This window comes from Protopterus annectens, chromosome 8.part0, assembly GCF_019279795.1.
Source record: "Protopterus annectens isolate FY-2018-M chromosome 8.part0, PAN1.0, whole genome shotgun sequence".
Taxonomy (NCBI): domain Eukaryota; kingdom Metazoa; phylum Chordata; order Ceratodontiformes; family Protopteridae; genus Protopterus; species Protopterus annectens.
In genome coordinates, this window is record NC_056741.1 from 702,589,630 (window position 1) to 702,615,480 (window position 25,851).

The window sequence follows — 25,851 nt, forward strand, 5'->3', positions numbered from 1 at the left end:
TCCACAAGCGCGGCAAACTAGATCTGAGGTCATGGAGGGTTAGCAGGGGATTATGGGTGAGGGGAGGAGCTAGGAGCTCGGATCCATTAGCTTGAAACAAGTTGCCGGCTCGAATCTGATATCGGATCCAAGACCCACAGGTTGCTGACAAATGAACTCCCTACTTCAGATGTATTGTTAAATCTAAGGAATATTGGGTGCTCCTTTGCTTATTCCTTGTGACTGGTTCCAGGCACTGAATCTTTTCCATTTATCAGCATAAGATTTTCTAGTACTAGGCCTTCTCGCTTCCAAGATGACATCCATCACAGGTTTGCAGAGGGATGCTAAAGGTGAATTTAGGTGATTAGCCACACTGCAAGATTCAAAGTTTGAAGCTGAGTGTGCTGAATTTGTTTTTTCTGCTGAGACAGTAAGTAAGGGGTCTGAGGCAGGTGCCACTGTGGAAGGTGTGACACATTGCGCAGGAGTGGGTACCAGTGTTGGCAAGGCCAGTCTGGAGCAATCAGAATCATTTTTGGTTTGTCCTGTTTGACTTTTAGTACAACTTTGGAGAGCAGAGGCAGAGGGGGAAAGCATAAACTGATAGGTTTTTCCAGCTGAATGATAGAGCATCCACTTTTCAAGCTTTTTTGTGATGAGTTCTTGTGCAGAATTTGTCCAGCTGATAGTTCTGGGGTGAAGCAAAAAGATCTATGTCTGAACTCCCCCATTTGCATGTCAGCATGTTGAAAATCCATGGTTTCAGTTTCCATTCGTGTGGGTCCATGAGATTTCTGCTTAGTTCGTCTGCCAGAGTATTCAACTTTCCTGGCAGCTATTGAGCTTGCAGTTGTATTTGGTAGGTCAAGGCCGTGTTCCACAATGCCATAGCTAGTCTGCAATAGGGGGTGGGAATGTGTACCCTCTTGCTTGTTTATGTACCACATAACTGTGGTGTTGTCTGTCTTTATTATTAATTGTCCTGGATGAAGGTAGTCCTTGAAGGGTGTCAGTGCATTATGTATAGCTAGCATCTCTTTTGGATTGATATGAAGGTGCATTTGATTTGGGCTCCATTTGCCCTGAATGCACTTCCCTGCCAGATGAGCCCCCCAAACACAGTCTGATGAGTATGTAGTTAGAGTTTGGGCAGCAGGGGGTGGACTGAATGTCAGTCCCTTGTTTTGGCGGCAGGCCTCTGCCCACCATAGGAACTCTAGTTTCAGGCAAGGTATGATAGGAATCATTGTTTCCAGACTGTGACAATGTTGACTCCATAAACTTTATAAGTACCACTGAAGTTTCCTCATATGCAGTCTTGCATATGGAATTAGAAGAATGCAGGAGGCCATGAACCCCATGGCTTGTAGAATTTGTCTTGCAGATAGCAGGGTTTTTGTGGCCACCTGTTTGAAGTAAGTCACCAATTGAATTTGCTTCTCTGATGTTAGGTAAGCCATCTGGGCAGTTGTCTTCAAGCTTGCACCCAAGAATGTATTTTTTTAAGAGGGTACCAGTTGTGATTTCTTTTCGTTTATTGTGTACCCTAGACAAGTTAGAACCCTTTTTACAAATGCCAGATGCTTTAGAAGAATGTCCTTGTTTTCTGTCTGAATCAGACAATCGTCCAGCTATGGATATATTTGAATATTTCTTTGCCTGCAAAATGCAATTACTGTAGCCAGGCACTTTGTGAAGACCCTGGGCGCAGTAGATAAGCCAAAGGGCAGTGCAGAGAACTGGTAATGCAAATAGCCTGCTTTGAGGCAGAGGTATCTTCTGCAAGATTCCCTGATTGGGATATGCAGGTAAGCCTCTTAAGTCTAGAGTTACCAACCAGGCATCTTTGCCTAGCATAGGAAGTAACTGTTGAAGAGTCAGCATCTTGAATTTTGGAATGTCCAGAAATGTGTTTAGAGTAGACAAATCCAGAATTGGACGTCATGATTTGTCTTTTCTGGGTACCAGGAAAAGTCTTGTATAGAAACCTTGTCCCTTTTCCTCTTCTGGTACTGGTTGAATAGCCCCCATGTTCTTTAGGGACAGAACTTGTTTCTGGGCCTCTGCCCACTGATTTGGGGGCAGGTATGGCCATCCGTTTGGGATTGGCAACATGTGGAAATGAAATCTGTATCCCTGGGATACATTTAACACCCATTTGTCCTGGGTTAAAAGTTGCTAGTGTGCCAGCTTCCCCCCCCCAAAGGGGCTGCTAAAATATAAGTGCTTGGTGAGTGTAGAGGGAAGTCATTGAGACTGTTTACCATAGGGAGGTGCCTTGTTGGTTCCAGATTTGGAGGTGGAGGCACCCCATTGTTTTGTTCTAAAGGTCCCTTGTGAATGAAACCTGGAGCCTTTGGAATGTCTGGGTTTGACTTGAGTGGCTCTCGAAGGAACTGGAAAGGACCAGTTCTTAGTAGGCCAGTGCCTACTAAATCTTGGAGGTTGCACTTGTACGAAATCTTTCACAGTTTGCATAGATTTAGCTTTATCTTCCATCTTTTTTAAAACTTCTTCAGCCTTATTACCAAAAAGACGGTCCTGTTGTAAAGGAGCATCTAACAATTTTGCTTTAACATGATCAAGTAGAGTTTGCTCTTTAAGCCAAGCATGCCTTCTTAACACAGACCCAGTTACAGCAGCCCTGCAGGAGGCCTCCAAAGAGTCAAAACCACATTGCAAACTATGCTTTCCAATTTGTTCAGCTGAATGTAATAAATCCTGTATATCTTTATTTTCCACACAGTCAGAAATTATCATTTTCTGTTTAAGCAGTCCCATAATATGCTGTTGATATTTAAGCATATGAAATTGCCAGTTTAAAGCCCTGAATGCCAAGGTTGCAGAAGTGCAAACCTTCTTACCCCATCTATCCAGAGCCCTGGAACATCTATCAGAAGGGGTAGGATTTTTAGCAGTAGAGGTCTTAATGTCCTTCGGATCCTGAGAAATGGTTTCAGAGTCTGCAATAGGATTTTTGAAAAGGAATTTGTGGGAGTCAGGAACCCTGTAGTATCTATCTGGCTTACAAGGAGCGGGAGACATAGAATCAGGAGACATACTAGATTCTGAAAAAACATCAACAACAATGTCAAGAACAGGAGGTATAGCCAAAGGCCTACACTGAGGAAGAAGAAAATCCCTAAGCCTCTTGTTACATTCAGAGAAATCCTGACTTTACCAGTGGAAATGTTTCCTTAAAGTATGTAAAGTTTTCCCAAAAGAAAAATCCTCAGGGGGAGAAGCAGAAGGAATGGAATCTTCTGCATCAGAGTCCTCATAAGTAGGTATAGACAAATCCTGTTCACTGGAAGAGTCAAAAGAAATAGAATCCTGTTTAGAAGATTCATAATCAATGTCTTGCCTAGGCCTCTTAGAAGGAGGGGGTCGGCTACCCTTGATCAGATTAATTAAATCTTCAGCCATTTTGATCATTTATTTTTTAGGCATAGGGGCCTGCACAAGTGGCCCAAGCGTTGGTTTTTTAGACATAGATGTAGATTTTGGCCTTAGTTTTGAAGACGGCATCTGTTTAATATACAAATCTGTAGGCCTGAAAACACCCTCAGAAGCCGGTGCCTGCACAGCGGCTCCGGATCCATCTAAGGTAGAGACATCCGCGGGTCCAATAATAGAAGCATCTCGCGGCATACCGGACTCCGAATGGGTCTCAGTAGAAGCCTGCGAATCAAAAGTAGTGGGTATCAGGGGCTTCAAAAGCACCTGAGTATTGGCGAACTTGCGACTGGCTTAGGAGAAGTGTCATCAGTTTTGGACCTCAACGGTCTATCTCTGCTGTTTCTTTTCTTTGCGTTTTTTAGGTATTCCGGTAGTCGGATTGCTAACAGACGACATTTCTGGATAGTTAAATCATGAGCCAAAATATTTAGAAGCAAAAATATATCGACATTATGTATTGATTAAATTTAGCAGAAAACCGACAGCAAGGTATGTTGTGGTCAGGGCCTAGGTAAGGAATACAGTACAAATGAAAATCTTTATGAGGTATTTGCTTCCCACGAGTAATGCAATTATTAACTTTTACTGACATCGGTAAGGAGCAAGAAAAAGTTTCCCCAACGGGGTACTTAGCTTTTTAGTTGAAGACTTTGGTTCTGAAACTCGACAACGAAAATTTCAGGAGTTAGCCGACCGGCACTTGCGAACTGCTTCTGCTTCGGGCACCGCGTGGCAAGAAAGACTGATGCAATGGCGTCGGCTGCATGTTTTATACCCCTGACGACCTGACATCAAGGAAGAAGGGACAGCAACTGACGCAGGACCCAAGACTTTGTTAATCAGGCCGAATGAAGGCAACCTGTCAGCAGATTACCCAAATGTAATGACTGCAACAGTGAAACAAGAAGAACATCAGTCAGTTGTGCAGGGCTTGGAAGATTTAAAGTTAAGTAATTGAGACAGTTTACCATAGGGGGAGAGTGTTACCACTTCCTGCTTTCTAAGTGGGAACCCCCCACTGCTTAGCCCTGTGAGTACCTTGGGACTGAAGCTTGGGTGTTCTGCTGGTTCTGGGTTTGGACTGAGAAGGCCTGGAAGAGGCAGGAAAGGACCAATTTTTAGATGGCCAATGCCTACTAAATCTGGGAGGCTGTACTTGCAGGAAATCTTTAACAGTTTGCACAGATTTAGCTTGTTCCTCCATCTTTCTAAGTACTGCTACTGCTCTGTTGCCAAACAGGCGGTCTTGGTTTAAGGGAGCATTCAGCAACTTAGTTTTAACAATATCTGGCAAAGATTTCTCCGTAAGCCAAGCATGCCTTCTATGTACAGACCCAGTGGCAGCAGCCCTGCAAGATGCCTCTAGTGAATCAAAACAACATTGCAAAGTATGTTTTCCAATCTGGTCAGCAGAATGCATTAAATCCTGTAAATCTTTATTTTCAGCACAGTCAGGAATCAACATAATTTTCTGTTTAAGCAATCCAATAATATGCTGCTGATACTTTAACATATGAAACTGGCAGTTTAAGGCCCTAATGGCCAACACTGCAGAAGTGTATAACTTCTTACCCCATCTATCCAGTGCCCTGGAATCTCTTTCAGAGGGGGGAGGATTTTTGGCAATAGTAGCCTTAATGCCCTTGGGTCCCTGTGAGATGGTCTCAGGATCCGCAGTAGGATTTTTAAAATGGAACTTGAGAGAGTCAGGGACCCTGTAATATCTATCAGGTTTTCTGGGAGCAGGAGGTAGAGTGTCAGGGGCCAAACTAGATTCTGAAAAGGCATCATCAACAATGTCCAGTACAGGGAGGATAGCTAAAGGCCTGTGTTGGGGCAGGAGTAAGAAATCCCTACGCCTCTTTTTAGAGTCAGAGTAATCCTGGCTTTACCAGTGAAAATGCTCCCCAAGAGTATGCAAGGTTTCACTAAAAGAGAAATCCTCAGGGCGGGAAGCAGAGGGAATTGAGTCTTCTGCATCAGAATCCTCATAGGTAGATAAGGGTAAATCCTGGTCAATAGAGGCAAAGTACAGTTGTGTACATTTACCATAAATGTAGATGTTCGAGTGTATTCACTGTTGCTGTCATTACATTTGGGTAATTCTGCTGGCAAGTTGCCCTCAGCCAGCCTGAATTCCAAAGTCTTGGGTCTTGCGTCGGCTGCTGTCACCCCTTCCCTGATGTCAGGTCGTCAGGAATATAAAAGCAGCAGCCAACGCCATTTTCTTCAGTTTTTCTTGCCCCAGATGTCAGGTGCCCCCTAAAAGGGTAACCAAACTTTTAGATATATATATATATATATATATATATATAAACATATATCCATAAATACACCAATATAAATTTTACCTTCATCTATAAGCAAATACACCACATACATTGTATAAATCAGAGAAGGAAAGATAAGATCCAAAGAAAAAAGGGGGATGGAGGGTGGGTAACCTGGACTGCAACAGTGAATACACTCGAACATCTACATTTATGCTAAGTGTACACAACTGTACTATGTTCTTCGTGTTTCACTGTTGCAGTCATTACACTTGGGTTGAATCCCAAAGCTATGGTTGGGAGGCTGGAGCTAAATAGCATTAGGAGGGGCTATGAGGCCCTGCAGAACTGCAGTGGCAAAGCCTGCCCTGGATTTAGAGTAGAGTGGTAAATGATAGTGCTTTGTAAAGGTGTGCACTGAACTCCAGGTAGCAGCCTCTAAAATGTCTTTGGTTGGTACTCCCCTGAGGAAGGCTGCTGAAGTGGCTGCTGCTCTGGTTGAATGTGGCCTAATGCCCTTAGACACTGGCTTGCCATGTTGTGAATAGCAGAAAAAAATGAAGTGGCCTATCCACTTTGAAATAGTCTGCTTTGAGATGGCCTTTCCTTGTGATCCTGCAGCATATGTCACTAGTAGTTGCTCCATCTTTCTGAAAGCTTTGGTTCTGTCCAAGTAGAAGCATAGCTGTCTGTGTATGTCCAAAGAATGCAGAATTCTCTCCCCCTTATTCTGTGGGTTTGGATAAAAAGTAGGCAGATGAATAGTTTGGTTAAGGGCCACACTGGACACTACCTTAGGCATAAATGTCGGGTTTGTCCTCAGAGAAACCCTGTCTGGATTAAAAAATGATGAAAAGTTCCACAGCCATGAGTGCCTGTAGTTCTGAGACTCGTCTTGCAGAGGTTATTGCTAGGAGCAGAGCTGTTTTCAAAGATAAAAACTTTATAATCAGCTGTAGCGGCTGGCTCAAAAGGAGGCAGGGTGAGTTTTTCCAAAACATAGAGGTCCCATGCTGGTATTGGTGATCTCCATGGAGGCCTTAAGTTTTTGGCTCCTCTGAGGTACTGCCTTAGCAAGGGATTAGAAAAGATTGGTGGCTCTGTATTGTAATGAGCCGAAATGGCAGAGGCATGAATTTTAATTGATGAAAAGGATAGGCCTTTGTCCAGCATCTCAGTTAAGTATTGCAAAATCTGAGGAATATTTGGTACAGCTGTGTCAATTCCTTGTGCCTGGTTCCAAGCACAGAATCTCTTCCATTTAACAGCATAAGATCTTCTGGTACTAGGCCTTCTGGCCTCCAAAATGACATCCATTACAGCTTTAGTGAGAGGTGCGTTTTGTATCGCTACATTATCCATCATGCTGCCAGATTTAAGGTCTTTAGCTGGCTGTGCAGGATCTGATTGTTTTGTTGGGATAGTAGATGAGGTATTTGAGGCAAGGTCCAAGCCGGGCATTAAGACAAGTTCCTTAGGATTGGATACCAGTACTGGCGGGGCCAGTCTGGGGCAATCAGTATCATCTTTGGCTTCTCTTGTCTGACCTTTAGGAATACCTTGGGGAGGAGAGGCAGTGGAGGACAGGCATATACTGCTAAGCTTTTCCAGCTGAAAGATAGGGCATCCACTTTCCATGCTTGTCTGTGATAAGTCCTTGTGCAGAATCTTTTTAGTTGGTAGTTGTGAGGGGAGGCAAATAGATCTATATCCGGGCATCCCCATTTCCTTGTTATCATGCTGAAGACTTGTGGATCCAATTTCCACTCGTGGGGATCCATGAGGTTTCTGCTTAGTTCGTCTGCCAGAGTATTTATCTTTCCTGGCAGGAATTGTGCCTGTAGATGTATTTGGTAAGTCAATGCTGTGTCCCAGAAAGTCATGGCTAGTCTGCAAAGGGGGCAAGAATGAGTGCCTCCCTGCTTGTTTATATACCACATGACCGTGGTTTTGTCTGTCTTTATCAGTAGTTGTCCCGGATGATGTAGGTCCTTGAAGGCTGTCAGGGCATTCTGAACAGCTAGCATCTCTTTTTGATTGATATGTAGATGCATTTGGTTTGCGGACCATGTGCCTTGAATACATCTTCCTGCCATGTGGGCCCCCCCAGGCATAATCTGATGCATCCGTTGTTAATGTCTGCCTGGCTGGGGGTAAAGTGAATGGCTGTCCCTTGTTCTGGTGACAAGCCTTCGCCCACCAACGAAACTCCTGTTGCAGGCAGGGAATGAGGGTAATTACTGTTTCCAGGCTGTGGCAATGTTGAGTCCAAACACTTTTTATGTACCATTGAAGTTTCCTCATATGCAGTCTTACATATGGAATTAGTAGGTTGCAGGATGCCATGAAGCCCAAAGCCTGCAGAATTTTTCTTGCAGATAACTGGGCCTTTGTTGCCAATAGGTTGAAATAGGTAGTCAGTTGCCTTTGTTTTTCTGGCGTGAGATAAGCCATCTGGGCAGTTGTATTTAAGCTTGCACCCAGGAATATTATCTCTTGAGAGGGTACTAGTTTTGATTTCTTTTCGTTGACTGTGTACCCTAGACCTGTTAGAAATCTCTTTACAAACGCCAGATGCTGCAGTAGAATGTCCTTGTTCTCTGCTTGAATTAGGCAGTTGTCCAAGTAAGGATATATTTGTATTCCTATTTGTCTGCAGAATGCAATTACTGGTGCCAGGCACTTTGTGAAGACCCTGGGCGCAGTAGATAAGCCAAAGGGGAGTGCAAAGAATTGGTAATGCATTGAACCAGCTTTGAATGCGAGGCATTTTCTGCATGTTTGTCTGATTGGGACATGCAGGTATGCCTCTTTTAGGTTTAAAGTTACAAGCCAAGCCTTCTTGCCCAGCATGGGCAGAAGTTGCTGCAGAGTCAACATTTTGAATTTTGGTATATCCAGAAATGTATTTAGAATAGATAGGTCCAGTACTGGTCTCCAGGTCTTGTCCTTTCTTGGTAGCAAGAACAGTCCTGAATAAAATCCTTGTCCCTGCTCTTGCTCTGGTACTTGTTGAATGGCCCTCATCTGCATGAGGGATGAGACTTGCTATTGTGCCTCTGCCCATTGAAGTTTTGGCAGGTCTTGTCAACCGTTTGTCCTTGGCAGGGTATGGAAGTGAAACTTGTAGCCCTGTGACACTATGTCTAAGACCCATTTGTCTTGGGTTATGTGCCAGTTTTGAGAAAAAAGTGCTAGTTTTCCCCCCTAAAGGTGCTGCCAGAAGATAAGTGCTTGGTGCAGGCAGGGGGGGAGTCATTGGGACTGTTTCCTGTATGGCTGTGATTTGTCTTCTCCACTTTTGGAGGTAGAAGCACCCCATTGTTTAGACCTGTACGAACCTTGGGGCTGGGATCTGCCTCTTAGGCGTCTGTATCTGCCCCTTTGTGGTGTGTCTGACACTGGAAAGGACCAAATCTTTGTAGGCCAGTGTCTGCTAAATCTTGGAGGCTGAACCTGTAAGAAATCCTTAACTGTTTGCATAGATTTAGCTTTGTCCTCCATTTTCTTTAACACCTTTTCTGCTTTAACACCAAAGTATCATGCTGTAATGGGGCATCTGATAATTTTGCTTTGACATGATCAGGCAGACTTTGTTCCTTTAACCAAGCATGCCTCCTGATGACAGAACTTTTAACAGCGGCTCTGCAGGAGGCCTCCAAAGAATCAAAACCACATTGCAAAGTATGCTTTCCAACTTGTTCAGCTGCATGCAATAAATCCTGCATTTCTTTGTTTTCTGCACATTCAGAATTTGTCAACATTTTCTGTTTAAGCAGTGACATAATATATTGCTGATATTTGAGCATATGAAACTGACAATTTAAAGCCCTTAAAGCCAAGGTAGTGGAAGTGTAAAGCTTTTTTCCCCATCTGTCCAGTGCCCTAGAATCCCTGTCAGAGGGGGTAGGGTTTTTTGCAGCAGAAGCCGTGACCCCTTTGGGACCCTGAGAGATAGTTTCTGGGTCAGCAGCAGGGTTTTTGAAAAGGAATTTATGAGAGTCAGGAACCCTGTAGTACCTGCGACAATGATGCGAAAGATAATCCCAAAAGAGAAAAACAAACTAGTAACGAAAACTGAACCAGTGTAGATCGTCACAAGTCCTTTAATGTAACTGAAAGACCAGCACAAACAGTAACAGTACTAAGCGCTTTCGCCCTCTGCTATGTAGGGCATCTTCAGAGTAAAATACAAGAATAAAATGCTTTAACAATCATGTGCTTGATACTTATACCTTGAAAGGCACACGCCTCATGTATAATTGACCAATCATCCTGTCACGTTCGTTACTAATTCAACAATAAACTATTTAAAACCTTGTTAATACAAATCAACTATAAATACAAAATATATTTGACTAAACAATACAAATAAATAAATAAGTACTATTTTAAATGCATTGTGTATCTAACATATCCTGTATATCATGAATTCAAGTTACATAAACATGTAATGCAAACAGTATCATCTTAAAGCCCTAAAAAACACATAATGGTAGTGTTGTAGGTGTAATAAGTAAATACTGGATATTAGTCCAATAAAGAATTACACCAACAAAATATAGCCTCACTAAAAATGAATACTCCATTGTTGAACCCTGAAACTATATCTAATATTTAATAATTAGTGTAATCCAAACACTACTGACACATGTAATGTAGTATGGGGCTGTATGGTAAACTAACCTAAGTAAATGCTGCATTTAATGTCTATATGTATATTCATTTTTAGTGAGGCTATATTTTGTTGGTGTAATTCTTTATTGGACTAATATCCAGTATTTACTTATTACACCTACAACACTACCATTATGTGTTTTTTAGGGCTTTAAGATGATACTGTTTGCATTACATGTTTATGTAACTTGAATTCATGATATACAGGATATGTTAGATACACAATGCATTTAAAATAGTATTTATTTATTTGTATTGTTTAGTCAAATATATTTTGTATTTATAGTTGATTTGTATTAACAAGGTTTTAAATAGTTTATTGTTGAATTAGTAACGAACGTGACAGGATGATTGGTCAATTATACATGAGGCGTGTGCCTTTCAAGGTATAAGTATCAAGCACATGATTGTTAAAGCATTTTATTCTTGTATTTTACTCTAAAGATGCCCTACATAGCAGAGGGAGAAAGCGCTTAGCACTGTTGCTGTTTGTGCTGGTCTTTCAGTTACATTAAAGGACTTGACGATCTACACTGGTTCAGTTTTCGTTACTACCCTGTAGTACCTGTCTGGCTTAACTGGAGCTGGAGGTAAGGAGTCAGGGGTCAGACTGGACTCTGAGAATACATAATCAACAATGTCTAACACAGGTGGAATAGCTAGGGGCCTGTGTTGTGGTAGTAAAAGGAAGTCTCTGAGCCTTTTCTTAGATTCTGAAAAATCTTGGCTCTCCCAGTGGAAACGCTCCCTCATGGTATGCAAGGTTTCCCCAAAAGAGTAATCCTCAGGAGGAGAGGCTGAAGGGATAGATTCTTCAGCATCAAAATCCTCATAGGGAGGAAGAGAATATTCCTGATCAGAAGAGGAATCAGATGAAATGGAAACCTGATCTGAAGATTCATATTCTGTCTCTTGCCTAGGCCTTTTATCAGGTGGGGGATGGGAACCCCTGATCAAAGTAATTAAGTCTTCGGCCATTTTGAGCATCTGTCTTTTGGGCATGGAGGCCTGTCCATGAGGCTGTTGTACTTGCTTCTTTGTCTTTAAAGGTGCTTTAGTTTTTGCCTTTGAAGCTGAAGTCGTTTTAATGTATAATTGAGTTGGGTCTGAAAACACCCTCAGAAGCTGATGCCTGCTCAGCGGCTCCAGACCCATCTGAGGGAACAGTCTCAGAAGCTCCAATACCTTGAGCCTCCAGTGGCCTAGGCGACTCCACGTGGGAGTTGGTAGCGGCCTGCGGGTCTAAAGTAGCGGGAGTCAAGGGCTGCAAAGGCACCTCACTGAGAACCGGTGACTGGCTTAGAAGAAGCCTCGTTGTCGGTTTTGGACCTCTGATGCCTGTCCTTTTCTTTGCGTTTCTTGTGAATTCCGGTAGTCGGATGGCTGTCCGACATCGTATAATTAAATCTTCTGCCAGAATAGTGTAATGCAAAATCGTACCGACGCTTAATAGTGCATTGACTAAATCTAGCACAATACAGACAACTAGCAATGTCGTGGTCAAGGCCTAGGCAAGGAATACAGTAAGAATGAAAGTCCTTATGAGGTATTTGCTTCCCACAAGAAATACAATTATTAACTTTTTCTGACATCGGGCTGGAGCAAGAAAAAAGTTTCCCCAATGGGGTACTTAGCTTTTAATGAAGACTTCGGATCTGAAATTCGAACACGAAAATCTCAGGAGTTGGCTGACTGGCACTTGCGAACTGCTTATGCTTCGGGCACCGCGTGGCAAGAAAGACTGAAAATAGCGCCGGCTGCATCTTTTATACCCCTGGCGCACTGACGTCAGGGAAGAGGCGACAGCAACAGACGCCGGACCTAGACTTTGGAATTCAGGCCGACTGAGGGTAGCCTTGCCAGCAGGATAACCCAAGTGTAATGACTGCAACAGTGAAACACGATCATCATCTATGCGGTCTGTCTCTGTCTATATCTGAGTTTTTCGGAATGTCAGTAGTCGGGTGGCTTACCAAAGCCATTCCTGGATAATTGAACAGAGTACCAAAATAGTTAGATGCGAAAATGAACCAACGACGAATCGTTCCGAGGATTGAATAAGGCACAAAACTGACAGCGAGGGAAGTCGTGGTCTGGGCCTAAGCAAGGAATGCAGTACGAATTAAAATCTTTATGAGGTATTTGCTTTCCACAAGTAATACAATTGTTAACTTTTACTGATATCGGTTTAGAGCAAGAAAAAGGATCCCCAATGGGGTACTTAGCTTTGTTGAAGACTTCGGATCTGAAACTCGAAAACGAAAATTTCAGGAGTCGGCCAACCAGCACTTGCGAACTGCTTCTGCTTTGGGCACGGCACAGCAAGAAAGACTGATGTAATGGCATCGGCTGTATGCTTTATACCCCTAACTACCTGACGTCATGGAAGATGAGCGCGCAACCGACACAGGACCCAAGACTTTGATAATCAGGCCGACTGAAGGCTACCTGCAAGCAGATGACCCAAATGTAAGGACTGCAACAGTGAAACATAATCATCATCCCTGCCAGTGGAAAAAAATACCAATATGTCCCTTGTAAGGAAAGGAGAACAACAAGGAAGAATGGTAAAAGAAGAAAGAGAAGGGGGATGGAGGGAGGGAAACCAGGACTGCAACAGTGAATACACTTGAACATCTACATTTGTGCTAAGTGTACACAACTGTACTATGTTCTTTGTGTTTCACTGTTGCAGTTATCACATTTGGGTTGATTCCCAAAGCTGAGGAAATGGGTGCAGGTAGTTAAGGAAACTAGGGGCTGGCTAGGATGCCCTGCAAAACTGCAGAGGGAAAACCTGCCCTGGATTTGGAGAAGAGAGGCAGGTGGTAATGCTTGGTAAAAGTGTGAACAAATGTCCAGGTGGCAGCCTCCAGGATGTCACTGGTGGGACTCCTCTGAGGAAAGCTGCAGAGGTGGAGGTTGCTCTGGTGAAGCATGTCCTGACCCCCCTTGGGGAGAGGCTTTCCATGCTGTTTGGAGCAGAAATGGATGCAGTGTCCTATCCATTTGGAAATGGTTTGCTTGGAGCTGGCTTTGCCTTCTGCCCTGTAGCAAAGCTAACCAGCAAATAATCAGACTTTCTGAAGGCTTTAGTCCTGTCCGGATAGAATCTGAGCTGTCTGTGCACATGTAGAGAATGAAGAATCCTTTCCCCTTTGTTTTGAGGATTAGGAAAGAAGGTGGGCAAATGAATGGATTGGTTGAGAACCACACTGGACGCCACCTTGGGCATGAAGGATGGGTTAGTTCTGAGGGATACCCTGTCTGCATGGAAGATGACGAAGGGTTCCAAAGCCATGAGTGCTTGCAGCTCAGAGACTCTTCTGGCTGAAGTTTAGGCCAGAAGGAATGCTGTCCTCCAGGAGAGAAATTTTAGCTCTGCAGAAGAAGCTGGTTCGAAAGGAGGCAGGGTGAGCTTTTCCAAGACAAAGTTAAGGTCCGAAGCTGGTGTTGGTGCCCTTCTGGGGGGCCTCAAGTTGCTAGCCCCTCCGAGGAACTGTTTGATTAAAGGGTGTGAGAAAAGAGGCTGCTCAGTGGGAAAATGAGCAGAAATAGCACAGGCATGAATTTTTACAGAGGAGAGAGATCACTGTGTAGTAGGTCAGTGAAGTAGTCCAGGATGAGGACGGAGGGATGTGCCGTATTGGCGCCCTTAGTCTGGATCCAGGCGCAGAACCTTTTCCATTCATCTGTGCAAGACTTTCTGGTGCTAGGACGTCTGGCCTCACAGATAACATCCAGAGCCTGTTTACTGAGGATGGCAGATTGGTTCGGGGTTAGGGAATAAGCCAAGCTGGTAAATTGAGTGTCTGCAATTGGGGATGCATGAATTCCCCTTCTCTCTGGGTCAGCTGGCTTGGAATCTGAGGAAGATGCCATGAAGGCAGCGGGGACAGGTTGCGCAGCACGGGGTACCAGTGTTGTCGGGGCCAGTCTGGAACTATAAGAATGGTCCTTGGTTTTTCCTCCCTTATTTTGAGCAGTACACTGGGGATGAGAGGAAGGGGAGGAAAGGCATAGACAGAGACTGACCCAGGGGAAGGACAGGGCATCCACTTTCCAAGCCATGCAGTGATGCTCCCTGGTGCAGAATTTGCTGAGCTGATGGTTGGTGTGGGAGGAAAAGAGGTCGACCTTCAGGGTTCCCCATTTCTGAGTTATTAGGGTGAAGGTACTTCTGTTGAGCTGCCACTCGTGAGAGTCCAAAAGGTTTCTGCTTAATTGGTCTGCCAGTGAGATGATAGAGCCTGGTAGGAATGGAAGAGGCTGTGAGCCAAAGGGTCATGGCCAGCCTGCAGAGGGTAGGAGTGAGTCCCTCCCTGCTTGTTTATGTACCACATCACAGTCGTGTCTGTTTTGATCAGGAAAGCCCCTGAAGAGAGAATGGTTTTGAAAGCTATCAAGGCATGCTGCACAGCCATCATCTCTTTTTGACTGATGTGCAGGCAGATTTGCTGTGGGCTCCATTGCCCCTGTATGCACCTGCTGTCCAGGTGTGCACCCCAAGCGTAGTCTGATGCATCTGTGGTGAGGGTTTGGGCAGCGGGGGGTGGGGAGAAGGGCAGTCCCTTGTTGTGGGAACATGCTATTGCCCACCAAATAAATTCCTTTCTGAGGCAAAAAATAATCGGTAGAAGAGTTTCCAGGTCTTGAGTGTGTTGACTCCAAAGACTCTTTAGGTATCATTGAAGTTTCCTCATATGCAGTCTGGCATATGGAATGAGTAGTATGCAAGATGCCATGAACCCCAGAGCTTGCAGGATCTTCCCTGCAGACAGCCAGGGCCTGGTGGCCAGTTGAGAGAAATAGGCTGTCAGGAAAATTTGTTTCTCTGGTGTAAGGTATGCCATCTGGGATGCTGTGTCCAGACTTGCTCCCAGGAAGAGTATCCTTTGGGTGGGCACCTGTTTGGATTTTTTTTCATTGACTGTGTACCCTAGCGAGGTTAGTAGGGTCTTTACAAAAGCCAGGTGCTTGAGCAGCTTTTCCTGGCTGTCTGCTTGAATAAGGCAGTCGTCTAAGTATGGGTAACTTTGAATACTTCTTTGTCTGCAAAAGACAATGGCTGGAGCTAGACAATTTGTGAAAACTCTGGGAGCAGTAGATATGCCAAAAAGAAGCGCAAAGAAGTGAAAGTGTTGAGATCCTGCCCTGAAGCGGAGATATTTTCTGCACGATTCCCTGATAGGAATGTAGAGGTAGGCCTCTTTTATATCTAGGATGTCTAGCCAAGCATCCTTGGAGAGCATGGGTAGCAGCTTCTGGAGGTTGAGCATTTTAAATTTTGGCATCACCAGGAAGGTGTTTAGAATGGATAGATCGAGGATGGGGTGCCAGTTGCCCTCTTTTCTGTCTAACAGAAAGTCTGGAGTAGAAGCCTTGGCCCATCTGTTCTGCAGGAATGTGTTCTACTGCCCTCATAGAGAGCACAAATTGATTTGCTTTTGAGCCTCTACCCACTGATTTGGTGGTAGATCTGGGAACCCTTTTGGGGTTGGAAGGGTGTGGAAGGAGAATTTGTAATCCTGAGACAATGTTCAGAACCCATTGGTCCTTGGTAATAGCGGCCCAGGTGCTTGAGTGAAAGGAGAGTTTTCCTCCTAGGGGTAAGTGAAGGTGGGGAGAGGGGAGGTCGGGAGGAGGTGAGTCATTGTGAGTTCTTAACATAAGGGGGTGGGCTTAGAACTCCAAGGTTTTGAAGTGGAGGTAGTTCACTGCTTAGATCTCTGCACTCCCTGGGGCTGCTGTCTGGGGGGTCTGGTTCCATGGGGCCTAGGCTGGCCCTGTTTACTCAGAGCAGGAAAGGACCAGTCCTTGGAGGGGCAATGTCTGCTGAACCCAGGGGGCTGGACCTGTAAGAAATCTGTTTGCAGATATTTTGCTTTTTCGTCCATCTTTTTTTAAGACCTCTTCTGCCTTACTGCCAAATAAGTTATCTTTGTGCAAGGGGGCATCCAACAATTTTGATTTGACATGGTCTGGGCAGGGGTTGTTGTGTGCATTAAGTAGAGGAGTGTGATTGAGAATGGACGTTACCCACAGGCTTGCTTTCCTACATGATCTACTGTTCTTGGAATTCTTATCTAGCAGATTTGATCACGGAGGTCTCCTCTGTGGCCACTTCTGTGACAGTAGTTGACAAGAGGTCCTTTACCCCAACAGGGTCTTGTCCGGGGGGGGGGGGGGGGAATGCTAAAAATACTCAATCTGGCATCTAGCACACATCTTTACCCTTTCTACCTAAAACAAAATAGCCAAAACCAAATCAAATCAGTGTATCAATAACTGCTGCAAAGCAACAACTTACTAAAAAGGCACCATTAAGCCCTCAACAAATAACTGTATGTAACTTGGGAAAAGGCCAACATCATGTCGAAAGTGGAAAGTAAGAAAACGAAAATCAGTACTGGAGAATGACCTTAGGCACAAAACAAGACCAAAGGAGGGCTGGAAACAGTTTAATAAAGTTGTAAAAGACAAAAAACTGTAAAACACTGGCAGATTAAGTGAGTGACTATCCTCTAAGAAAAGAACTACGAGGAAAAGCACTAGTCTCCCACAGAGCAGGATTAAAAGGCCTCTTAAATTTGAAATGGTTGACCAGCAGAAAGATCTGTCTTGATGCTAAAAGGCAGCAAATCAGACCAGATAATAAGGCCAGTAGAGCTGGATTATGGGAGTGAGATGAAGACCTCAAGCTTAGGAAAGCTTTGTGATAATGTCAGAAGTCTACCTATGAAGATCAGTCCCCCTCAACTGCAGTGTACAAGACTGGATCATGAAAGATCTGGCAACTCTACCAGCATGGGACATTTCCAATATCTATTATGAAGGAGCAATATCAACTTGCCATCAGGTTTTCTATTAGATTAAAAGTAAATATTTTTCAACAATGTTGCCAAAAAGGAAATAAACACTGTTATATAATTTATCAACTTCTATCACCTGTCAACAGAAATCTGTCCAACTGCATTTTCTCAAACAATGCAGCGCCTTCAGTAGAGATTAGATCTGCAAAATTTAGCATACTACTTGACAGCTACTAAACTTGTGCTCCCAAATAAAGACTTGAGTACCTTCAGAATTCTGAAAAGCAATCCCATTTAACATTCAGAAAGCTTAACTGCTTGAAAAAATGATTCACGACCACCTTAAAGTGTGTTGAGCAAGTTTTGCAAACATAGAACGTTTGCCTTGAGAAGCAAAACTGACATTTACATTTTTTTGCACACTGTATATTATACCTGCTCTGCTGTAACCACTTGCTGCACCTGAGGTATTGGGTACTGGATTGGAACAGGAGGGACTGTAACTGAAACTGCGCTAACTGCGCCAAGCGTTGGTACAACAGGAGCAGGCACTGCACCAGGCATTCCATACTGTGGTTGAACTGGTTGATGAACTGGTGGGACTACTTGGAAGCTTGACTGATATCCACTGGTAGGATAATATGGCACTTGCGGTAGGACACTATTCAAAACTGCTGTTTGTGGATAACCTGCAATGACAAAAAAGTTTATCTAGAAAACGTACATACCTTATGGCAGAATATTACTAAGCACAGAAAAACAGCAACAATATAATCAGTTTTATAGTCTTTGGCATTTACAGGACAGGAAGTGTACTGTTCCATTACTAGACATCAATTTCTAATTACCATTTCCTTTGGTAGACACAAATCCAAACATATCACTAAACTGGAAAGGCTCCAGAGACTTAAGAAAATTAAAGGCTGTAAGTTCATTTATCATGACAGATTAGCACAACTCTCTCTATATTCTGTAGCTTACTGGCTACTCTGAAGTGATTTGTCTCATTTTTCAAGCCACTGAAGACCCGAACTTCTCTGACCTCCTGTACCTTTGCAATAACAGCACCTGTACTAGGGACCTCAATCTACATTAGCAAATAAACACTGACTACCTTTACAACTAGTCTTGATTGGATGGGCAGAGGCAAAATTATCAGGATCATCATATGCATGGTCTTGTTGATTTGGGAGGCAAGCACTAAGCATTGATCCTACATTCCTATGAATATTCGTACTCATTTTCCATGTGTTAAAAATGCAGCTCAGCCTAGGATTTAATTCTTAGAAATGTTTGGTTCTGGTCTACTAATCATTCCAGCCCTAATACTACTGTGTAAGCTAAGCATCAAAATTAACAGAAACAGTATGGGAAGACAAGACCAAGACCAAGAGGTTGAAGTGTATATACACAATCAAATTGCTATTAAACGCAAAAAAAAAAAAGTTACATAAACTTTTTAACAAAAAGCCTAACTGAAACAGCACATTAGCAACACTCTTAAAATACAAATGGTTCATGTGAAAGGAACATAATTATAACTTAGTGGTCACAGGCTGCAACACAGTTCTGCATCTGCAGCAGTGGCATTGAAGGATGAAGCCTTGACAACAATCTTTGCTTGGCTAATGTTTTGGGTGCTTGAGACCACAAAGCAAGGAGGATGGGTATACCAGTACTGGGGAGTGGGAAGGAATGGTGGTTCCTGCCCAGCTCACACCCCTCCTGTAATGACAGGCCCACAAACTAGATAGCAGAAACCACATGGCTGCCTAAGCAGTGATGTTAGCCCTCACTAGCACATGTGGGACAGCATTTACGCAGAGAGAGAGGGAGGCAGACAGCTTTGGCGGTAGACACAAGTACTCAATGATAAAATGCCTTGCATGCTGTGATGTCAATGAGACTATACAGCACTGTCACGGTCGCCTGGATGATAATCAGACACTACACTATCTACAGGTGGCTGAGGAATGACTTGATGGGGGGCATGCAATAAAAGTTCCACATTCCACAGCAATCAGAAATATGAAATATGACATCTGATGCAAGAACCTCACAGAGCTTAACTTAGCCCAGTACCATAAACTGTCACACTAACAAAGTCATCTTGTGCATTTTATCTGACAAGGATGACCCCTTTCTAATATTTTTAGAGAAATACCCTATTCCAGGCGAGAAATGGAAACACTAACACCTTGCGATCTCACAATACACCAGCTACTACAATTCAGTATTACCCTATTGTTAGGAAAGAACCATAGTTCCCTGTAAAAAAATATTCAGTAAAAATGATACTATGAAATGCCACTGTACTTAAACCACAATACAAACAAATGTCTTTAACATCTGAAAAACTGTTTCCCCAGAACAATTTGTCAATGTGCACATAATCCAGGACACTATCTTACATTACTTTATTTTGAACACACTAGCAAACAGACCCGAGAAAATAAAACATTAAAATATAATCTATACTTTCTGGTATGGGCACACTGACATACATAAGAAAAATAAAAAAATATTCTATATTACAAGAAAAAAAAATTGTAACTTCATTAACTACGATATAGCTGAATATGAAATACAAAATTAAACTAATGTGATTGGAAAGATGCTACATGCTCCTTAACATTTCCAAGTACAGATGCATAGCCATCTTGCCATACAGCAGTGTGGTCGTTGCTGCACACTCTTAACAAATCTCTGCTGCCTCTGATATCTGACATAGCTTTTGGAGCACAGCATTCTTCCCTCATAGCCATGCTGACATCAGAAAAAACACAAATATGTGTAATCCATTCAACACAACCAACTAGTAATGATACACAAAAACTGTATGGTGTCCACAAGTCAGGAATTTAAATTACACTCAGTTTATTAAAAATAAAAAAAACAAGAGTTAAGCGTTTTCGTCCATCCACTTGGACATCATCAGAACTATTAAGTATTTAACAAATCTTCCTTTTATACCCTATAATGTGGACACCGTGAAGTTTCTGTGTACTGTTACATGCTGACATCACTTTAACCACTGATATCTTCATGTACCTAGTATAAAGTGGTGCCCCCCCATGCCACCTTTGTTTCTTTCTTGTACACCCATGCCACACTTGTATCCTGCCCCTCATGAAGTCAATGGGAGCTTTAACAGTCAGCTAGAGCTGAAAAGTTCCCCAAGAAGTGCTCAAGATCTGGAAAATCCATATCCTCTAAGAATCTAAACTAGCAGGGAAGAAAGTACAGTTGTGCATGTCCTACTTACCTGTAACAGTAGATGCTGGAATTCCCCCAGCCTCAGTGGCATTTTGGGATACCTGCCAAGATAACCCAGAAAAGCCCAGCTTTCAAAAGATCAGACTCCCCTCCCTCTCTCTTCCTGTGACAGCTGACTGGCTTAGCATATCCTGAGAAGCCTTTAACTGTCACAGGAAGTGTATTGTTCAGGCTTTTTCGCTTCCACAAAGGAGAGGAAAAGTACCTTAAGCCAGAATCATCTAGCAAGAGTACATCTGTGGCTAGTCAAAAACACACACATACAAAAACCAAATCCAACAACTGAATCAGAGAAGTTGAAACCCACCTCAACAATGCACAATCTGGAGAATGGCAGGCAGGTGCTGCCACTGAAATAGCGAGGAATTCAATCTATTACAAGTAGGTCACACAAAACTGTACTAGGTTAATCATTCCCACTGCTTTGCTGACATTCTGGGTAGCTTCTCAAAGCTTACCCTACCTGAGAGGTTGAAGGATAAGGATCCAGGAGTCACTAGAGAACGGTCCTAGCAAAGCCTGCTCTAAAGTTTGAAAAGTACTCCAGTCTGTAACACTTTGTGAAGGTATGAATAGAGGACTAGGTTGCTGCCTCTAGAATGCTTCTACAGTCCATTCTTTTTTAATATGCCATCAAAGAGAAAAAGGCCCTACTCAAGTGAGCCTTAACCTTGCTTGGAAGGTACTTACCATATGGGCAACAAAAAACAGCAGCAGAGGGCACTTGTCATGCAATAGCTTGCACAGAGGCAGGTTGACCTTTCTTGAATTGCATATGGAAGACAAACAGCTGTTCAGCATTTCTAAAGGGCGTCGTTCTGTCAAGGAAGTACTTGAGCTCCCTGTGCGCATCCAAAGTCTGTAGAATTTTTTCTCCCTTGTTTTCTGGATCAGGATACAACACTGGTAGATTGTGGGCTTGATTTAAAATAAATTCAAAAACAACTTTATACAACAATGATGGGTTAATGAGCAACACAATCCCTATCCTTGTGAAAGATCAGACAGGGTTGGCTCACCGTGACACCCTGAAGCTCAGAGGCTCACCTTGTAGATGTCAGAGCAATGGTTAAACAGTTTTCCAAATAATGAACAGTAAATCAGCCCGAGAGGTAGGTTCTAAAGTAAGCAAGGTCAATTTTTCACAAACAGAGTTGATATCCCAGGGATAAGGGATTTGCTTTCGCGGGGGTCTCGCATGTAACACTTTTCATAACCGGTATGACTACAGAGAAAAACAAGAGAGGGGGATCCATGGGTAAGACAAGCATAAACAGCCGCAATGTGCACTTCAATAGAAGCATACAAGCCATGTCTAAATAGATCACAAACATTTCAAAACAAGAGGGGCCGAAACCCTTTCAGGACCTCAGGTATTGGCTAGGCACCACCTAGAAAACCTCTTCCACCAGTAAACATAAGATATTCTAGTGGTATGTTTTCTTCCTTCCTTAAATACCTGCTGTACAGCATCATGGAACAAGTTCCCAAAAGGCATCAAAATAGTATCAGCCAGGCTGTCAGTTGCAATTGCTCCAAGTTGGGATGTACATTTGCTCCTGATGCTATGGGAGCAGATCCAGTGTGCGAGAATGCCTGTGATATTTGCCCTCGGCCAATTCTATTAAATGGGAGAACCAACTTTCCCAAGGTTAAAGGGAGGTTTCCACAATGATCTTTGGTAATTCTTTCTGAATCTTTATAAGTACGTTGGGAATCATTGGAAAGGGTGGAAATGCATACAGGGACTGTCCAGACCATGAGGAAAGAGCATCTGTCTTCCAAGAATGGTTGCAAGGACATCTTGAACAGAATTTTTTTCAGCTGTAAATTTTGAAAGGATGCAAACAGACCTACATGGCATTCCCCACATCTGGATCAAGTCAAGAAAGAAATCTACACAGCATTTTGACTCATGGAGTTCTGTCTAGGATCTGCTTAGTTTGCCTGCTGCTGTTTTTCTCTGACAGAATGTGTAAGGCCAGAGGACTCAGAGAATGCTACAGAAAGTACAGTTGTGTACACTTACCATAAATGTAGATGAGAGTGTATTCACTGTTGCAGTCATTACATTTGGGTTATTTGCTTGCAGGTAGCCCTCAGTCGGCCTGATTAAGTCTTAGGTCCTGCGACGGTTGCTGTCCCTTCTTCCATGACGTCAGGTTGTCAGGGGTATAGAACATGCAGCCGACACCATTACATAAGTTTTTCTTGCCCCAGATGTCAGGTGCCCCCTTAATGGGAAGCAATTAAACATAAAAGCACAAAGATATACCTCCAACAAAAAAGCAAATACACCAAAAAGGTTTTTAAGCATAGTAAAGGAAAGTAGAGGTATAGCCAAAAGAAGCTAGGGGGCTGGAGGGAGGGTAACCAGGACTGCAACAGTGAATACACTCTAACATCTACATTTATGGTAAGTGTACACAACTGTACTACATTCTTCGTGTTTCACTGTTGCAGTCATTACATTTGGGTAGATTCCCAAAGCTATGGTCGGGAGGAGGAATTTAGATAGCATTAGGGCCAGCTATAAGGCCCTGGAAGACTGCAGTGGCAAAGCCAGCTTTGGATTTAGAGAAAATTGGCAAATGACCATGCCTGGTGAAAGTATGTACAGAACTCCAGGTAGCAGCTTCTAGGATGTCCCTGGTAGGGACGCCTCTGAGAAAAACTATAGAGGTAGATGCAGCCCTGGTGGAGTGAGGTCTGATCCCCTGGGGGATAGGTTTTCCATGGTGCTTATAGCAGAAATGAATGCAATGGCTTATCCATTTAGAAATGGTTTGCTTTGAAATAGCCTTCCTCTCTGCCCCTGCAGCAAATGCCACCAGCAGTTGTTCAAATTTCCTTTGAGGTTTAGTTCTGTCCAAGTAGAATCTAAGTTGTCTGTGCACATTAAGGAATGCAGTATCCGTTTCCCTTTATTCTGTGGATTGGGAAATGGTTGGCAAATGAATGGACTGATTAAGAGCCACACTGGATACCACCTTGGGCATGAAGGATGGAATGGTTCTGAGGGACACTGTCTGCATGAAAGATGATGAAAGGCTCCACTGCCATAAGGGCCTGTAATTCAGATACCCTTCTAGCCGAAGTGACTGCCAAAAGGAAAGCTGTTTTCCAAGAAAGAAATTTTAGGTCTGCAGTAGCAGCTGGCTCGAAAGGAGGTAGAGTGAGTTTCTCTAAGACAAAGTTAAGGTCCCAGGTTGGGGTTGGAGCTCACCTGGGTGGTCTCAAATTATTGGACCCTCTGAGGAACTGCTTGAGCAGTGGATGAGAGAAGAGGGGAGGTTCTGTGTTATAATGAGCTGAAATGACTGAGGCGTGAATTTTAATGGAGGAAAAAGACAGGCCTTTGTGAAGCACCTCAGTTGAGTATTGTAAAATCTGAGGTAAATTGGGCGCTACTGTGCTGATGCCTTCAGAGTGGTTTCAGGCACAGAATTTTTTCCATTTCTTCAGCATAAGATTTTCTAGTACTAGGCCTCCTTGCCTCTAAAATGATATCCATCACAGGTTTGCTGAGGGATGGTAAAGGAGAGATTAAGTAATTAGCCAGGCTGCAAGGTTCAGTGTTGGAAGCTGAGGGTGCAGAAACTGGTTCTCCTGCTGAGACAGCAGGAAAGGAGTCTGAGGCAGGTGCCATGGAGATAACCGTGAGACACTGCGCAGGAGGGGGTACCAGTGTTGGCGCGGCCAGTCTGGAGCAATCAAAATCATCCTTGGTTTGTCTTGTTTGATTTTTAGTAGTACTTTGGAGAGCAGAGGCAGAGGGGGAAAGGCATAGACTGATAGTTTTTTTCCAGCTGAAGGACAGCGCATCTACTTTCCAGGTTTGTTTGTGGGGAGCCCTTGTGCAAAATTTGTCCAATTGGTAGTTCTGGGGAGAGACAAACAGGTCTATATCTGGGGCTCCCCAATTTGCTTGTCAACATGCTGAAAATTCTTGGTTCCAGTTTCCACTCGTGTGGGTCCATGAGGTTTCTGTTTAGTCTGTCTGCCAGTGTATTTAATTTTCCTGGCAGGAATTGAGCTTGTAGGTGCACTTGGTAGCTCAAGGCTGTGTTCCACAATGCCATGGCTAGTCTGCAGATGGGGTAAGAATGTGTACCCCCCCCTGCTTGTTTATGTACCATATAACAGTGGTGTTGTCCATCTTTACCATTAGTTGTCCTGGAAGAATGTGGTCCTTGAAGGCTGTCAGAGCATTCTGTACAGCTAACATTTCTTTTTGATTGATATGCAGGTGCATTTGACTTGGGTTCCATTTGCCTTGAATGCACTTCCCTACCAGGTGAGCCCCCCATGCATAGTCTGATGCATCTGTTATTACGATTTGGGCGGCAGGGGTTGGTGTGAAAGGCAGTCCCTTGTTTTGGTGGCAGGCTTCTGCCCAACACTAGGCGTAGGCAAGGTATAATAGGAATCATTGTTTCTAGGTCTTGAGAATGTTGACACCATAGGCTTTTTAGATACCACTGTAGTTTCCTCATATGCAGTCTTGCATATGGAATTAGAAGAATGCAGGAGGCCATGAACCCCAAGGCTTGCAGTATTTGTCTTGCAGATAGGATTTCTGTGGCCACTTGTTTGAAGTAGGTTGTCAAGCCATCTGGGAAGTTGTATTCAAGCTTGCTCCCAAAAATATAATTTGTTGACAAGGTTTCAGATGTAATTTCGTTTCGTTTATGGTGCATCCCGGACAAGTTAGAACCATTTTTACAAAGGCCAGAGGATTCAAAAGTATGTCCTGGCTTTCTGCCCAAATTAAGACAATCGTCCAGGTATGGGTATATTTGAATATTTCTTTGCCTGCAAAATGCAATAACTGGAGCTAGGCACTTTGTGAATACCCTGAGCACAGTAGATAAGCCAAAGGGCAGTGCAGAGAACTGATGGTGTATGTAGCCTCCTTTGAAGTGTAGGTATTTTCTGCAAGATTCCCTGATTGGGATGTGCAGGTATGCTTCGTTTAAATCTAGTGTTGCCAACCAGGCATCTTTGCCTAGCACAGGAAGTAATTGGTAGAGTGTCAGCATCTTGAATTTTGGAATCTCCAAAAAGGTGTTTAGAGTAGAAAGGTTCAGGATAGGACGCCATGAATTGTCATTTCTGGGTACCAGGAAAAGTCTCCAGTAGGAACCTTGTCCCTTTTCCTCTTCTGGTACCAGTTGCATAGCCCCCATACTTAAGAGAGAAAGTTGGGGGTAGGTCCGGCCACCCACTTGGTGTTGGCAACGTGTGGAAGTGAAATCTGTATCCCTGGGACACTATATTTAAAACCTATTTGTCCTGGGTAATGAATTTCCAATTCTTTGCATGAAGAGTAATCTTTCCCCCCAAAGGGGCAGTCAAGTTGATAAGTGCTTGGA

General features: G+C 43.5%; 1 protein-coding gene across 1 annotated transcript in view; it reads right to left on the minus strand.

The window, feature by feature from the left end:
- KHDC4 (KH domain containing 4, pre-mRNA splicing factor) overlaps nucleotides 1-25,851 on the minus strand; it is a gene marked incomplete in the record, with an annotated part of 2,214,276 nt that overhangs the window by 446,881 nt on the left and 1,741,544 nt on the right. The window contains 1 exon segment of the mRNA XM_044080154.1: nucleotides 17,636-17,889. Coding sequence (XP_043936089.1) covers nucleotides 17,636-17,889 — 254 coding nt within the window.